Here is a 16452-nt window from a genome sequence, read left to right on the forward strand (position 1 = left end):
CTGTCCATTAATCCTCTGTGGTCCCATCTGAACTGGATCTAGAGAAGGGTTACTCTCCTTAGGGGAATTAGCAGCTATCAGGGTACTTCCTACTGGTGCATGGTTGAGGCTCAGTTTTTTTGTTTTTAGCAATTACAGGCTTTTAAGTTCACATTACTCTTTATTTAATTTCTTAATAATCTTATAGGATTCAGATGTATTTGTTTCCAGTTAATTCATGAGTAGTAGCCACACCAGTCTTTCCTAGACTTGAATCTCAAGTTGCTTTATTTTCCTAATTTGTTATCATCATGCCTATCTTTCAACTCAGTAGCAGCCACTATGAGGCTATCTGGAATAATGAGCTTGGTTTGAAAAGTAGCATCATTAATCTGATGTATGCTACTGGGCAGAATTATTTGAATTCATAATGGGCTATTGTCTCTCAAAGACTTTTGCAGGCTTATTTTATGGTTTTTGGACTCCAGAATCAATTGACTTTTTCAACTCTGTAATGTCCTAACTTTCATTTCTGCTTGCAAACTGGACAATGCTTTTTTCAGGAGCACATATCTTTCTTGTGGTATCTTGGTAAAAGCAGTGTGGAGCAGCCAGCACAGACTGACATTTTAGCTCTTCCCTAGAGCTTCAGACTCCATAGGTACTAGATCTACATTTTGAGTTAAGGCAGAGCACAATTTTACCAAAAGTCTTTCAGTGTAAAGACACAGATCCACGTGGGTGTCTCTGATCGACAGTTGCCTTTGTTTGATGAGTAGGATATCCAAGCACATTTCATTTAGTGGCTCTATTGTCCTCTAGGAACTTATTATAACTTAACATTTATCCTGTGGAAGGTTGAAGTATGGGGAACCCAATTCATATGAGAAATAGTCCAGGAGTTACATTCTTTTCTGCTCAGTGACCGTTAGTGGAAATGTAAATACCTTACCTCAGTGCAGTGTTGGTCAGGAAATGTGGCTTTCTGTCTAGTCAATCTCTTTTTCCTATACTGTGGAAAGAGAAGAACTATTCTGAGGGACAGCTAGTTCTCTCTGTCTGCAGTGTATCTTTTTTATACAGCATAGAACTATTTTTTTTAAAATTCTAGTCTGCTGGTTTCTGCCTTTTAATGTGTGAATTTAAGTTCATGTTTCTTATGATTACTGACAAATTTGAAATAATTTTTGTATTTCATTGGTTTTTCTTCACTACCAAGTTTTTCTTATTTTTAAATTTTTCTGAGAATATATATGTATTTTTTTTGAGACGGAGTCTCACTCTCACCCAGGCTGGAATGCAGTGGCTTGATCTCGGCTCACTGCAAACTCTGTCTCCTGAGTTCAAGTGATGCTCCCACCTCAGCCTCCCAAGTAGCTGGCATTACAGGCGTGTGCCACCAGACCCGGCCAATTTTTGTACTTTTAATAGAGATGGAGTTTCACCATGTTGGCCAGGCTGGTCTCGAACTCCTGACCTCAAGTGATGTGCCCGCCTTGGCCTCCCACAGTGTGGGGCTTATAGGCATGAGCCATTGTGCCTGGCCACCAGGCATATTTTTGAATTGATCAAATTTCTTTTTATCTGAGTTACTCCATACATCATTTTTTCTCCCTGTTGCTCATTTGGAAGCTAATGATTCTTTCCTCCCTTTCTTCCTTTCTGTCTTTCTTTGTTTTCCTGTTTCCCTGTTAGTCTTGAAAGTCTTACATACATGTTTAAATTTTTTCTTAGAGTGTCAAGTTATTTAACGTCTATCATTCTAATCAACAAAGCCAGACCGTGCATGATTTAATGGCTCAGTGAAATCCTTCCTCCCATAAAACAAAGTTCACTTGTTAGTGTTGTTTTAGTTGCTTCTTCAATTCATTTTCAGTATAACGTATTTGGTCCTGTAGCTACTCCAAATGACGCACAAAATTTGACTATACTGATGACTTTTTTTGTGTTTATGGTATTTTGAGTCCTCAACTTTTTCTGTCTTGATTTTTTTTTTTTTTTTGTAAGACAGAATCTCTGTCTGTGGCCCAGGCTGGAGTGCAGTGGCGCGATCTTGGCTCACTGCAAGCTCCACCTCCTGGGTTCACGCCATTCTCCTGCCTCAGCCTCCCGAGTAGCTGGGACTACAGGCGCCCACCACCACGCCTGGCTAATTTTTTTTGTATTTTTAGTAGAGTTGGGGTTTCACCGTGTTAGCCAGGATGGTCTTGCTCTCCTGACCTCGTCATCTGTCCGCTTCGGCCTTCCAAAGTGCTGAGATTACAGGCATGAGCCACCGCGCTGGCCTTTTTTTGCATTTTTAGTAGAGACAGGTTTTCACCAGGTTGGCCAGCCTGGTCTCAAACTGTTGACCTCAGGTGATCTGCCTACCTCGGCCTCCCAAAGTACTGGGATAACAGGCGTGAGCCACGGCGCCTGGCTACATTTTCTGTCTTTACTGGTATTACGATGGGAACCCATAAACCACTGCGAGGCAGATACCATTTTAAGCAGGAAACCTTATTTTTTTCCGAAGCACATTTAAAAATATTTTCCAGTTTATCTATTCAACATCCTGCTTTGCTCCTGGAGATCCTCTGAAAGATTTATCTCTTCAGATTTATCTGTAAAGTAAAAATAACTGTCGTGGTCATTTCTCAAGCATGATGATACTGTTACATGTTTACTGCATATTCTGTCTACCAAGCACATACCCGTCACATGCAGTGTGGCCAACTTCCGAGAGGCCAGCGTTCAGCCAAACAGCCTGAAGCACCAGGAGAAATGCCTGGGTTTCCAAATGGCTTATGGAAAATTGTTGCTGACACTATGAGTAGCCTACTTGCTTTTCTCCTTACGGCTTTTCCCCATATTTGATGGGATGTTAAATAGTCATTAATTCATTTTCTAAATTAAAGCCTGTCCTGAAAACGTGCTCAGTGCTATTGACTGTGCGTCAGGTATTAGACACAGATATGGAACTGTACATTTTAATTTATGATAAATGTCAGTGTGAATTATTGGTTATTTTGGTTTTCTTTCTAGTCTCCTGTAGGGTTCTTGGGAATGGAAATTGCGATAACCTTTTCGGAGGACCCTCAGTAAAAAGCTATCAAAATTTAAAATGTGGTTATCTCTTGACATAGTGAGTCTACTTCCAAGAATTCATCTTAAAGAGAAAAATTATATTTTCCTAAGTATTTGTATTGCAGCATTGCTTTCAGTGGTAAAACAAACAAAAAACAAACTGGAAACAACGTCAAATAATACAACAGAAAAAATGAGTAACATTTATAGGATTTTTTTTTTCTTTTTTTTTTTTTTTTTTAGTGGAGTCTTTCTTTGTTGCCCAGACTCAAGTGCAGTGGTCCAATGTTGGCTCACTGCAACCTCCACCTCCCAGGTTCAAGCGATCCTTCTGCCTCAGCCTTCCAATTAGCTGGGACTACCAGCGCATGTCACCACGCCTGGCTAATTTTTTTATTTTTGTAGGGATGGGATTTCACCATCATGGCCAGGCTGGTCTCGAGCTCCTGACCTCAAGTGATCCACCTGCCTCAGCCTCCCAAAGTGCTGGGATTACAGGCATGAGCCACCACACCTGGCTGCTTCTCGTAGGTATTACCCAGCAATTCTCATAGTAACTTCAAGGAAGAGATTGTTCTGTAATTTCTGTTTTTACTGATAAGGAAGCTCAGGCGTTAAGGAATGTAAGTAAAAAGTTCACAAAGCTAATGAAGTATGTGGCGGTGGTTTTTAATGAATGATTGAACGTTCTTTAGTGGGCCACACATACAGGTGACAAAGAATGGGCGTAGACCTCTGCTTAGATAGATTCAATCATGTATTACTGAGGAAAACTAGATTGTGAAGCAACCACATGAACTACTACAATATTATGTTTTTAGGAAAAGTTGCACCATGTTTTTACATGGGTAGAAAATATACTCTGGAAGGATTTGAACCAGGGTGTTTCTGTACTTATCTTGAGGCAGTAGGACTTGGGGCACGTTTTCACTTTATACGTTATCCACTTCTGTATTATTTCTAATATAATGAACCAGTTTTATTTTTTGCAACTAACAGTAAGTATAAATAGCTGATGACCACTTGGGGTGGACCAAAGTGCCTTTGACCAACCACACGCAGGCAACCTCGGGACTACTGAGGCCAGAGAATCCTTTGTTATGGGGGCTGTCCTGTGCATTGCAAGATATATTGAGTAGTATCCCTGGCCTCTGCCCCCTGGATGCCAGTTGACTTTCCAAGAAGTTGGAACCAGCAGAAATGTCTCCAGACATTAGCAGATGTCTGCTAGCAGTTAGAATGGCCCCTGGCTGAGAACCAGAGCAGGCTCTGTTCACACTGGGCCATCAGGGTATAGTTCTTTCCCTCCCAACAGCTAGAACCGAGACCATCTCCCTCCATTTGAGGATCATTCGGACTTCACAAGTCCGCCGTGTGGAATGTAAAATCCTTTCAACCAGAACAGACAAATCTTGTTTTTGTCTCTTTATTCAATTTAACCACTCTTGACTTGCAACTTGTGGCAATCACCAGGTCCCAGATCTCTGTGTTTGGAGCTACACATCTTTCTGAATCCAGGAGGGGGGGCAATGATTTTTCTTTTATCACTGACTTCCCCAAAGTGGGAAGTTCCAATGCTTAACAAGTTTCATTAAGAACACAGTTATTAAATATTCAGAATATACAGACTGTTGCTGTTGCAAATGTAATTATACAGTAAATTAGCTGATGTCCAGTACGTTGCCTTTTAAGCACATCTTTGATGTTTGAAGTACTTACATAAGATATAGGGCATGTTTATTAAGAGTCTTCAACTGTGTATAAAACTAGAGCAGTCAAAAGTAATGGTGTCTCCTGAAGGATTCTTTATCATATGAATTTACTTTTAGTCATCTATTATTTATTTCAGCTATTTTATATGCCATTATAATAAATATTATGACAGAGAAAGCTTTTACGCTTCAACTTACTGTACTCCTCTTTACTTGCCTGCAATCCTTCAGGAAAATGTAACTACGCTTTACCTATAGTTAACGTAAATCATCACTTACATTAGAATGAAAAATTCACTATGGAAAAAAGCTCTTTCTTCAATAGCAAGGCATGAATGCACAATCATGTTGACTGCCAACCTCCTGTGTCATTCACTGTCCTTCCTTAAAGTGTTTTTAAGCTGCAAAGTGAATATATTGCATAGAGGGAAATGGGAAGGTTTTGGATTATTTTCACTCTCTTGTTAGTTTCTGGCAAGATAAGCGTTTTTTATCCAGATTGCAAAATATTGCCAATTACTGTCTAAGCATTTTTAATAGTTTTGCTTTCCATGGCACGTAACGGATATACCAAATTAAATAAGCCGTTATCTGGTGCATTTTCTCCTTGAATACACTCAGACTTACCTAAAGATATTGACACGGTTATTTTATAAATTGAGTTCCAGCAACACAAGGCAAAAATTTTGGCCTGTATATGATGAAGGAAGAGTTGTCATCATTTTCTTATTAGGGATGTTTGTGTATTTTGGTAGGGGGAGGTAGGAAGGGGACCTGGTGGAGTGTCCTGGAGTGAAGGTTGATGCTGGATGGTTGATTTGAAGGTTAGGAATGGCAAACTCAGCCTGTGTTCTTCAAGAATCCCCCCGGGGTCCCCCCCGGCCCCGCCCAAAACAAAAAGAGAAGGAAATCCAGGGCTGTGCCAGGGATCATTTTTGATGTGGTTCTGTATTTTAAAATGTGGAATCATCTGCAAGAGTGTTTGTTTATTAAAAGCAAAGTGATAAAATGTGTCAAGCCAGTGAAGAGAGTCTCAAACTCCCCTTTCCTGCGAATCCTATCAGAAAGAACATTTATGAGGGCATAATTTTCATCTTTAGGCTTGGCAAAGATGGGTCAAACTCCCCATGAGACTGGCACGTGATGATGATTTGGATTTGACTAAGAGATACAAAAATCACTAGTCAATGAAAGCAACTGTGTCCCCATGCATTTTCCAGTGAAGATGTGGTCACCCATCGCCACTGTTAGCATCGCTTAAATAATACTAGAGGAATTAGTGTTATAAAGTCCCACATACGATATTGATGAATTATTAAACCAGTTGAGTTAGATCTCTATTGTAGTTCAGTGAATAATGTCATGTCAATACTATGCTCAATGCCAGTGTCTCTTGCTGTTGTAAATGTGACAGCTCCTATTTACGGTTTTAGAACATGAAATCAGGAATGAGAGTACGTAAAGCGGAAGGGTGAGAGACATCAGCATAATGCAGTTAAGGCCCATTGGATTAGAATTTGCAGGATGCCATTAGCAATAAGCTCTGAGTGTAGATTATTGCCGTGCTTACATTTTCTCCTTCAGCAGTAACACTGCTTTTGTGAATTCTAAGTGGGTAAAATAAATATGATATAAAACAGACACAAATAAGAATATATAGATGATGTTAATTTCTTCAGAGCTTCCCGGTGTTACATCTTGAAGAATATGATGACACGGGAACAGCCCAGTGTGGCAGTCTTGTGACGACATGAGCATTGGAACCAGCCACATCTCAGTGTGAAACGCGTATCTGTGTCCTACTAGCTTTGCCACTTTAACATCACTCAGCCTCTGTTTTCTCATTTGTAAAATGGGGAAAATTATAGATGCTTCAAAAGATATTTGCTATCACTATTAAATGAAAACAAGCATGTCATCTGTGCTTATTTATTTTTGTTGCTTTTATGATCAATAAATACATGCAAATGAGAGCTTTTTAAAAGAGATTCTGAAAATAAGTTTTTCCGTTTGTGTAAGGGAGGGGTAGATACATAGCCATCCAATCAGCATTGATGGGTACCTTGAAGTGAGATCACAAAATAGCTAATTCCCTGTAAACAGCAACCCTTGTCTCTGCAGTTGCATATGACAAGTCCCCCAGCTAAAAGAGAATTTCTTCCGGATATAATGGAGGCCACGCTCAGCACAGCCATCTAGTGTACCTGGGCTTCTACCACCTCCAGCCACTGTACCGATGTATTCCTTTATTTGACCCACATAGTGATGCTTTCAACACAGCATAACAACTGCTGCTTGGTGCTGCTAGATGTGCCAAAAGTGTGTGCCAGGGATTCTTTTGTTGGAGATAAGTGGAGAACGCAAGGCCCACACGCACAAGATGGGAGTATTTCGAAGCATGCTCCCTAAAACCCAACAGCTTGTGCCACAGACCAACTACTTCGGTTCACTATAGCAAGAAATGGGATAGGAGAGTGAACTCATTGATTCCCTCCCAGCTAATTCCTAGGCAATTTACAATTAACTTTGATTGTAAAGTAATAATTTGTGGTTTTGAAAACTAGGTTTGATCATTGGAATTATTCCTATCCGGTGTTCTAAAGGCCTATTGCCTTGAGATGTTTTTTCTCCTCCCATTGTTGGTAAGCTGAATGTAGGTACAAGAGATTGCCTTCGAAGTGTTGGAATGATGGAGAGGAAAAATAAGAAAATGGAGATTGAATCTGTGGAAAACGCATTAACCTTTAGAGGCAGTGTTAATGAATACGTGAATTTAGTCCTGTAGATGTTGTATACCTTATTTGGGACTTGGTGTATTGAAGGTGTCCATTAACTTTGCTACCGATGAGTGCCCCCATATCCGAGGGAAACGGGAGAAGTGTGTTTGGGCTACCAGGTTACCACGATCAGGACAGCATGAGGCAGTTACAGATCTGATGGTTTCTCCTGGTCTTTGTCTTAGCTGCCATGAGGGCTTCTAAGGGGCAGGGAGGGGTGGCGGATGAGAGGACGGGTACATTGTGTGGACTTAATGGAATATGGAATAGTGATTGAAATCTTGCAGCTCTGCATGAGCCCTTTGAACCTCAGCTTCTCCATCTGTGAAATAGGTGGATGATAATGACCGCACCCTGCAAAGTTGTTATAGGGATAAATAACTGCTGTGGGGCAAGGACTGAAATGGTCATTATTTTGTGATGGCTTTCATCATTGCCTAGTGATGACCCATTCAGCCCTATGCATGAAGAGTGAAGCGTTGCACTCTGAATGGGTGATAACACATTCAGCGGTGACCACCACATCTTATGCATTGTGATGATCATGATGATAAAACAGTACACAATCACAACATAAGGATCTAGAGTTATGAACTACTGATCAGGTATCCTGTTCTGCTCCAACTGCTTTAGATACATTGCCTCACTTCCCAATAGGGCAGGTGCTGTTATTATTCCCACTTCGGAGAGGAGCAAACTAAATACACAAGAAGCAGTAATTTGCCCAGCCCCAAACCATCCCCTGTAAAAAGGAAACCAGGGAGACCCACAGTTATTAAAATGCATTATTATTGGAAAACAATGGGCATCACATTTTAGCAGTGGCCTTCAAAATAATGATAATAGCATATTTTGAGAGCCTATCATGTGGCTCATACCTTATATTCACTTTATCTAATCTTCACTCTAGCCATAGAAGGCAATACTATTATGCTTACTCATAACTAAGGCAATTGAAGCCCAGAACCTTCCAGTAGCTTCCCTGAAGTCAAGTTGCCAGTGCATTGGACATGCTGGGCTGTAGTTCCAGGGCAGCCTGGCTCTAGTGTCTTTGCTGCAATGACAATATCTCCCCATTTCTCTGTTTAAATACCACACACTCCCCATGTGGTTTCTTTGGTTTCAGGCAGTATCGCATCAGAGTCACACATGGCTAATTTATAGTCATAAAATGATACTAGAGATCACTGTTGCATAACAAGAAGAAACCCCTTAGTTTCCACACTTACAGACTCTTGAGTCACTAACACAAGATTTAAAATATATAAAGAATAGATGAAGAATACTTAGTGTATTAAGGTGTCAGTGAACTGTGCTACCGTTGAGTACCCCTGTATCCGAGGGAAATGGGAGACATGCACCTGGGTTGTTTGATTATGTCTTTCTGGCTGAGCCCTGGGTGTTGGGAGCAGGTGGGCTTCTGAGCTACCTAGAAGTTGCCTGATGCTTCACATGTGGGATGCCACCTGTGTGGCTCTGTTTTAAAATGATGGGTAGTAAAGTCTGTATACATAATTTAAAATACATTAACATTTCTGTTTTGCCTGAGATAAGCTTGTACTGGTGTGATCAGAAGGAAGAATGAGGATTTGGGGTAGGAAAATTTTGAGAGCCATTTTACAGCATTTCAAGATTCAGTGATCTCAGAATGAACCTCTTTTGGTTAAACAAGCATGGGAGGATGGATGATTGGATGGATGGATGAATAGATAGGTAGGTGAGAAGATAAATGGATAGACATATAAGTAGGAAGGAAGGAGGGATATATGGAAGCCTAGCAGTTTATTTTACGGTGGTGGGATTTTTTTCTTTTCCTTTTTTACTCGCAGTAAGCGATCGCAGTGGCGCGATCACGTCTCATGGCAGCCTCGACCTCCCAGTTTCAAGTGATCTTCCTGCCGCAGCCTTCTGAGTAGCAGGTGCACACTGCTATGCCCAGCCAGTTATAGTTTAGATGCTTTTTTATATGGGCCATATTCATATGTCTTTGTGACATTTTTTATAATGGATGTGAGTGTGAAGTAGGAGTGGGCCTGAAACAAGCCCAGAGAGGTAGACAGGGACCAGGTCATGGACTGAGTTAGTTGTTGTTGTTCCTCACAGTCTATTTTTATTTCTCCTCTTTCTGGACACATAGCATTTTGCACTTTCTAGAAGCTAGGCACAGCCAGGTGACTTTGTCAAGGAAATGTGAGCAGAAGCAACACCAGTCACTGTTAAGTGGAAGCCTTTGAGATGCCACGTGCAACTCACCACGTTGCCTTCCACATGCCGTGGAGGCTGGCGATGTTACAGACAACAGAGGCTCCATCCACCTGGGCCCTGACTGGCCGTGGTGAGCTGGGCCCACTGACCTACAATGAGTGTGAAGTGTGAGCAAGTCATAATTCCGGGTTGTTCTAAGTAATGCAGATTTGGGGGTTGTTCCTTACTGAAGCACATCCTGATTGATGCAGAGGTTCTTTTGAGCCATGCTAAGGAATTCAGACCACGTCTTACTGGCCACTCTGATGTACTAAAGGGTTGCTTTTGCCAATGCAGAGAGTAGGCTCTGACTGAATGAGGCGTGAACTTTTCATATTCTAGATGGCATGTGCTAATTCTAACACTTCTTAATGAAAGTCATGGTTTGCTTGGTGGTGATGGAACAGTTCTATGTCTTGAATGTGGTGATGGTTATATGAATACATACACGTGATAAAATACCTTAGAATTATGCACAGAGGTACAGCAAAGAAAATAAACGCATCTCAAGTTGCCTTAGTTCGTTCTCACACTGCTATATAAACATACCTGAGGCTGTGTAATTTATAAAGAAAGCAGGTTTAATTGGCTCATTGTTCTGTGTTCATGTTCTGCTTCTAGATGGGCCTCAGGAAACTTCCAATCATGGCAGAAGGTGAAGAGGAAGCAGGCACATCTTAGCGGGAGCAGGGGGACGAGTAGGGAAGGTGATACACTCTTTTAAATAAGCAGATCTTAGGGAAATTGGATCACAAGACAGCACTAGGGGGATGGCACTAAGCCATTTTTAACCAGCCCCATGATCCAATCACCTCCCACCAGGCCCCACCTCCAGTATTGGGGATTACAATTTAATATGAGATTTGGGTAGGGACACAGAGCCAAACCACATCAGGTGACATCCGAGTAATGACTATGGTCTAGTAAATTGTGTTGTGCTGATGTTGATTTTCAGGTTTTGCCAGTGTATTGTATGTATGTAAGATGTATATATGGGGGAAGCTGGATGATGGGTATAGGGTGTTCTCTGTACCAGTTTGGCCATGTTTTGTGAATCTATAATTAGTTTCAAATAAAAGTTAACAACAAAAACATCATGAGTTAAACCAAGAAAGTGAATTATGGTCAGTTGCAGATTCACTGCCAGACCTCGGAGGAAATCTCACCTTGGCAGATCTTGTCCTCACCTAACAATCAGCAGTTCACCCCTCAAAAAGTGGTTCCATTTGCAATCTGTCAGCCACTACCTTCTTATTTAGAGCATGTCCCACTACAAACATTTCTATGAAGCTACTAAGTTTGTTAGACAATCGGAAGTGCAAACCCCCAACACACACATAAACACATATGCACACCCTAATTTAAACGCTGCATTTTCCATCCCCTGGACTTAGTGTATTGCCTCCAGTTTCTCTCCATTTCTCAGGATTGGTAGCAGAAACGGGAAACCTGATACCTAGGGCAAGAGAATTACCTAAATAACAGTGTGTGGACTTGAATCACTATCCCCAGGAGCCTAGTAACCCACAGCTTGTGGATTAGTGTGTTGAACTACTTGATGGCTTGTGACCCCTTTTTCCCTTAGAGATATATGTTCTGATTTTCTTCTTATTGGTAGTGGCAGCTCTGTGCTTTATTTTGAAGGGAAGCAGGAGAACAAAAAGAAAACTTAGCAGTTGTGAGTTACTTATAGAGAAGACTGTATGGGCTAGTTGGCTGTGCTGTCATTTTTGTTGAAATACTGCTTTGTGGTCACCATCTGGGAATGTTCTTCCTGTTTTAGGGGGGAAATACAGACATGCGTTTTTATAATATGCAGCCTGCATATCCCTTGGGGTTTCCACTGGGGGTTTGGCTGAGCAGAACAATTTCTTTACCACCCGTTCCACAACATAATGAATGGCTGCCTTTCCTCCAGTGATACATTCACATTTCTGTAAGATTCTGCACGTGGCAGTGAGTGTCATGCTCCAAGTAAAAGGAGGCAGGGACCAGAGGACTTAGGATGAGGATGAAAGATCACTTTTTTTGCTGACTCTGAATGTCGAGTAGTTGTGTTTATGAGGCATGAGCATCTCTGTGGGGTATTGACACATTTTACACGTTGAAAAGATTTTTAGTCATCAAGTAAAATATCAGTTACTCAGACAGCTTGTTGGGGTTCTCTGCTCCTCATCTGGAAGTCCACGCCTTTCATAGGATGTGACTTCACTCAAGTGCCTTCAATCTTCTTGGTGGCAGTTTCCCTCTTTATAGGAGGGATGTGGCCTCACCTTACAGGAGACCCTCCAGCTCTATTATTCCCTGAAGGTAGGAAACTAACAACCCACATGGTGGCATTTTCCCCTTTTCGTAGATCAGGTTCATGTTTCTCCTCCTCGTTCCAAAATCTGCACATTTGGGCATCTGCCACTGTTACCCAAGACCAGGAAGTTAAATCTGTGTTGGCCAGTTTGCCTCCACCACTGATGTGCTGTTGGGGTTTGGGGATATAATTTCATCACTTCCTACCACGTTTCCTTAAAACTAGGCTTTGTGCGAGGTGCGATGGCTCAAGCCTGTAATCCTACCACTTTTGGAGGCCTGGGTGGGTGGATCACGAGGTGAAGAGATTGAGACCATCCTGGCCAACATGGTGAAACCCCATCTGTACTAAAAAGAAGCTGGGTGTGGTGGCACGCACCTGTAGTCCCAGCTACTCGGGAGGCTGAGGCAGGAGAATCGCTTGAACCCAGGAGGTGGAGGTTGCAGTCAGCCAAGATCATGCTACTGCAGTCCAGCCTGGGCGACAGAGTGAGACTCCATCTAAAAACACATACACACACACAAAAAAAACACAGGGCTTTTTTAGCAGGCATGACTTAGATTCTTTAGGATCCTTCCCTCAGTAGTGTGGTCTGATATGGCCTTCAGTAAGGATCTTTGGACATCATTGTCATCCGTCTATCCACTATGCTGGACTGTAACTCACACAGACTACCATTAATTGCTGAGTGGCATCGGGACAAGACTTCGGCACAAGAGACATCTTCTCTGCTAGTTAAATTAATTAGATACCTTCTCTTCCATACAGGATGTTAGGAAATTATGAACATGTATCCTTACAAACCTATGAGTAGATGACTAATATTCATCTTTTACAGATGAGGAAACTGAGGCTCAACACTGTTAAATGGCCCAAAATGACTGTGTTTTCTAGCTGTCACTGCCTGATGTTTACTGCTCAAAGCTTAGGACTTGGGTTAGAGCCCAGGATTTGGAGGCCGAGATAAACCGGCTACAAATACACTGAACGTCTCAGCCCAGCTCCTGTCCATCCCTGAACAGGACACTTAGGGTAGAGGATGTTCTTAGCAGTGCCATTTGCATCCCCCTTCATAGCCTTACAGGTATCATGTTATGCTCCTTAATCTTACTTAAGCATCACAGTCTAGACTAGAATTCCCAAGTCAACAGTTTGTTTTACGGGACTCTTCTTATTTCAATAGGCAGGTGGCCCTGTGTTCTTGGCTTTTTGTCCTTCCAAGGAGCTAGGTCTAAGAAGTGATAGTATTTAATCTCGCACTCCGAAGCACACCCAGATTTTAAAGTTTGGAGTGGCCCATACACACAAGGCCAGTGGGAGAGGCAACCCGGAGATCTGTCCTTGCAGAATGATGCCCTGAAGAACATGGCCAATGGAACACCATTGCTTCAAATGTTGACCTCTCCAGTTCTCCTGGTTTCTTGCCAGGAGGGAACTTGGGCTTCTTTATCAGACTGACTGGGGGTCAGTTCTTGTACTAAACTTGTTATCTCTGTGATCTCTCGTAAGATGCTGCATCGTCAAATGGAGAAAATACTGTCTTTGAGTTGTTAAGAGCCTTAAGTGAGATGGTATGCAAATGTCCAGTCCGTGGCAGGCCCTGAATACATAGTAGCCATTATTACCATTATTATTCCTATCACCAGCGTGTGCTCCAGCTGTTTATCGATAGAGTTTTCTGGGTTTACTAAGCCAGGGTGTTCTCTTTGGGATCTAGGTCCATCAGAATCCACTGGTATAAATGAGTCTTTCTTCTTCTGTACTTTCTATAAAGGAGTTGTCTTTGATTTTTGATGCAGGTTTAGTGGAGATATTTCAGAACCTGGATGGCAGCTTTTGAAATTAAGATATTGTCCACTGCATCTTTCCATGATCCAGGCCTTGTCGTGTATTCCCCTCCTTAAAGTGTTTTAGGATGCAGATTGAGAGGAGATAACATTAGCCCGAACCCCCTTTGCAGCCTCTTCCGTGCGGCTGAAACACAGCACAACCCACTCCCCAGCCCTGCCCCCCAGCTTGTAGGTTTAGCAGAATCCCAGCCTCACATCCTCCCCGAACTTGGCAGTAAAAGCCCTGTTCTTCCATTCATTGCGATGATTTATATTCTCTCTGGACGTCTTATATTAAACAGGGGAATTCCGACATGTTCCATAACACATTTACTGTAACTTGATACCATGAACTAAACTTGCTGTTATTTATCATTTCTTTTTATTTTCTCTCATAACAGCATAAAGCCAAGGTAGAAGCAATGACCCTGGACCTGGCTCTGCTCCGTAGCGTGCAGCATTTTGCTGAAGCATTCAAGGCCAAGAATGTGTGAGTGTTCCAGTGGAGGGTTATAGATCATAATTTCCTGCTATTGTAATATCTTTATCAAATGAACACAATTGGGAGAATGCAAGGCTGTTGTGTTGTCTTGGCGTCCAAACAGGAGGCTCATTTATATTGGCCCTGTTAAGGTGAACCATATTTTCTTGACTCACAGTCACCCTCATTATGAGATGTGTCATCAATCTAATAACAGCTTCCCAGATACCAAAAGAGAAGACACTATTAAAGCACTAGTAAGAGTGGGGAATAAAAGCTTGCCAATAGTAAGATGCATCCTGATTATAAGATTTTTGCAGTGCATTTCAGAATCGAGTAAGAGTATATTTAAATTGCATTCAGGAACAAGTAAACTCAGTTATCCAGTACGGCAGGGAGGTTGATAATCCAAGCACCCAAAAGACCTCCAGTTTCTAAAGCCTTCGATGATTTGATGTGGTACATGGATGTGGTTCCAAAAAACATGGACTCACATTCCTTTTATTTATTTATTTTTCATCCTTTTCAGTCTTTCAAAATTCCAGTTGGAGAAAGCCTTAGTTAGTGCCTAGGATATTTTGATGGTGTCATATGCTAGCATCCCTTCCTAACAGAGAAGGTTGTAGGAGAAAGGGAGAGAAGCGGAAGGGGGTGGGGAGACAGAGAGACAGGAGGCCTCAAACCCTGAAACTCTGAGCTAAGGAAAGCGATCATGGCAAGCTACACTAATTACAATACTTTGTTTCCAAGTGTTTATTTTTACTCATAAATATGAGCAATCCTAGTTTCTCATTTAACATAGAGGTTTGAATTTCATTAACAAATAACTTCATTTATTTTTTTTCAGTGACTTGATTCAAACATGAGGATTAAGTTTATAATAGCACAGGTGGTGCCAAGGATAAGATAATTACACGAGAGGCACCAGAACCACTGAATGTGGAGAGCTCTCATAAATGACAAGCTGCCTTTGGGTTGGGCTCTGTTGGAAACATTAGTTCTGCAGTGTTCCAAGCAGATGACAGATGTGAGGGAAGGGATTTTAAACCACATATTCAAATGGCCCTGTGGGGGGCTGACACCACACTGCTGTCTAGTATCCAATTCTCCTTGCATGGCTCTGTCACCCATGTTGGAGCACAGTGCACGATCTCGCCTCACTGCAACATCCCACTCTGGGCTCAAGCGATTTTCCTGTCCCAGCCTCCTGAGTAGCTGGGACTACAGGTGCCTGCCACCATGGCCTGCTAAGTTTTGTATTTTTAGTAGACATAGGGTTTTACCATATTGGTCAGACTGGTCTCGAACTCCTGACTTCAGGTAATCCACCTGCCTCGGCCTCCCAAAGTGCTGGGATTACAGACATGAGCCACTGTGCCCAGCCACTCTACTTTATTAGATTTAGAAAGTTTGCTCTCAGCTGGGTACACTGGCTCATGCCTGTAATCCCAGCAGTTTGGGAGCCCAAGGCGGGAGGATCACAAGGTCAAGAGATCAAGACCATCCTGGTCAACATGGTGAAACCCCATCTCTCCTAAAGATACAAAAAATTAGCTGGGTGTAGTGGTGCACACCTGTAGTCCTAGCTATTTGGGAAGCTGAGGCAGGCAGAACTGCTTGAACCTGGGAGGCAGAGGTTGCAGGGAGTCAAGATGGTGCCACTGCACTCTAGCCTGGCGACAGAGTGAGACTCCGTCTCAAAAAAAAAAAAAAAAAAAAAAAAAAAGTTTGTACTCAGCCTGGCGTGGTGGCTCATGCCTGTAATCTCAGCACTTTGGGAGGCAGAGGTGGGCGGATCACCTGAAGTCAGGAGTTCGAGACCAGCCTGGGCAACATGATGAAACCCCGTCTCTACTAAAAATACAAAATTAGCCGAGTCGTGAGTCACATGCCTATAATCCCAGCTACTCGGGAGGTTGAGGCAGGAGAATTGCTTGAACCCGGGAGGTGGAAGTTTCATGAGCCGAGACTGAACCATCGCACTCCAGCCTGGGTGACAAGAGCAAAACTCTGTCTCAAAATAAATAAATAAATAAATAAGTTGACTCACTCAGGCTCT

At 42.2% G+C, this 16452-nt stretch overlaps 1 protein-coding gene across 3 annotated transcripts in view; it reads left to right on the forward strand.

The window, feature by feature from the left end:
- WWOX (WW domain containing oxidoreductase) overlaps positions 1–16452 on the forward strand; it is a 1126706-nt gene that overhangs the window by 278828 nt on the left and 831426 nt on the right. For all 3 annotated transcript variants that reach the window (XM_030819181.1, XM_030819185.1, XM_003259982.4), the window contains one exon: positions 14314–14402. In XM_030819181.1, coding sequence (XP_030675041.1) covers positions 14314–14402 — 89 coding nt within the window. The remainder of the gene's footprint in view (positions 1–14313; positions 14403–16452) is intronic.

The sequence above is a fragment of the Nomascus leucogenys genome, chromosome 2 (genome assembly GCF_006542625.1).
Source record: "Nomascus leucogenys isolate Asia chromosome 2, Asia_NLE_v1, whole genome shotgun sequence".
Lineage (NCBI taxonomy): Eukaryota > Metazoa > Chordata > Mammalia > Primates > Hylobatidae > Nomascus > Nomascus leucogenys.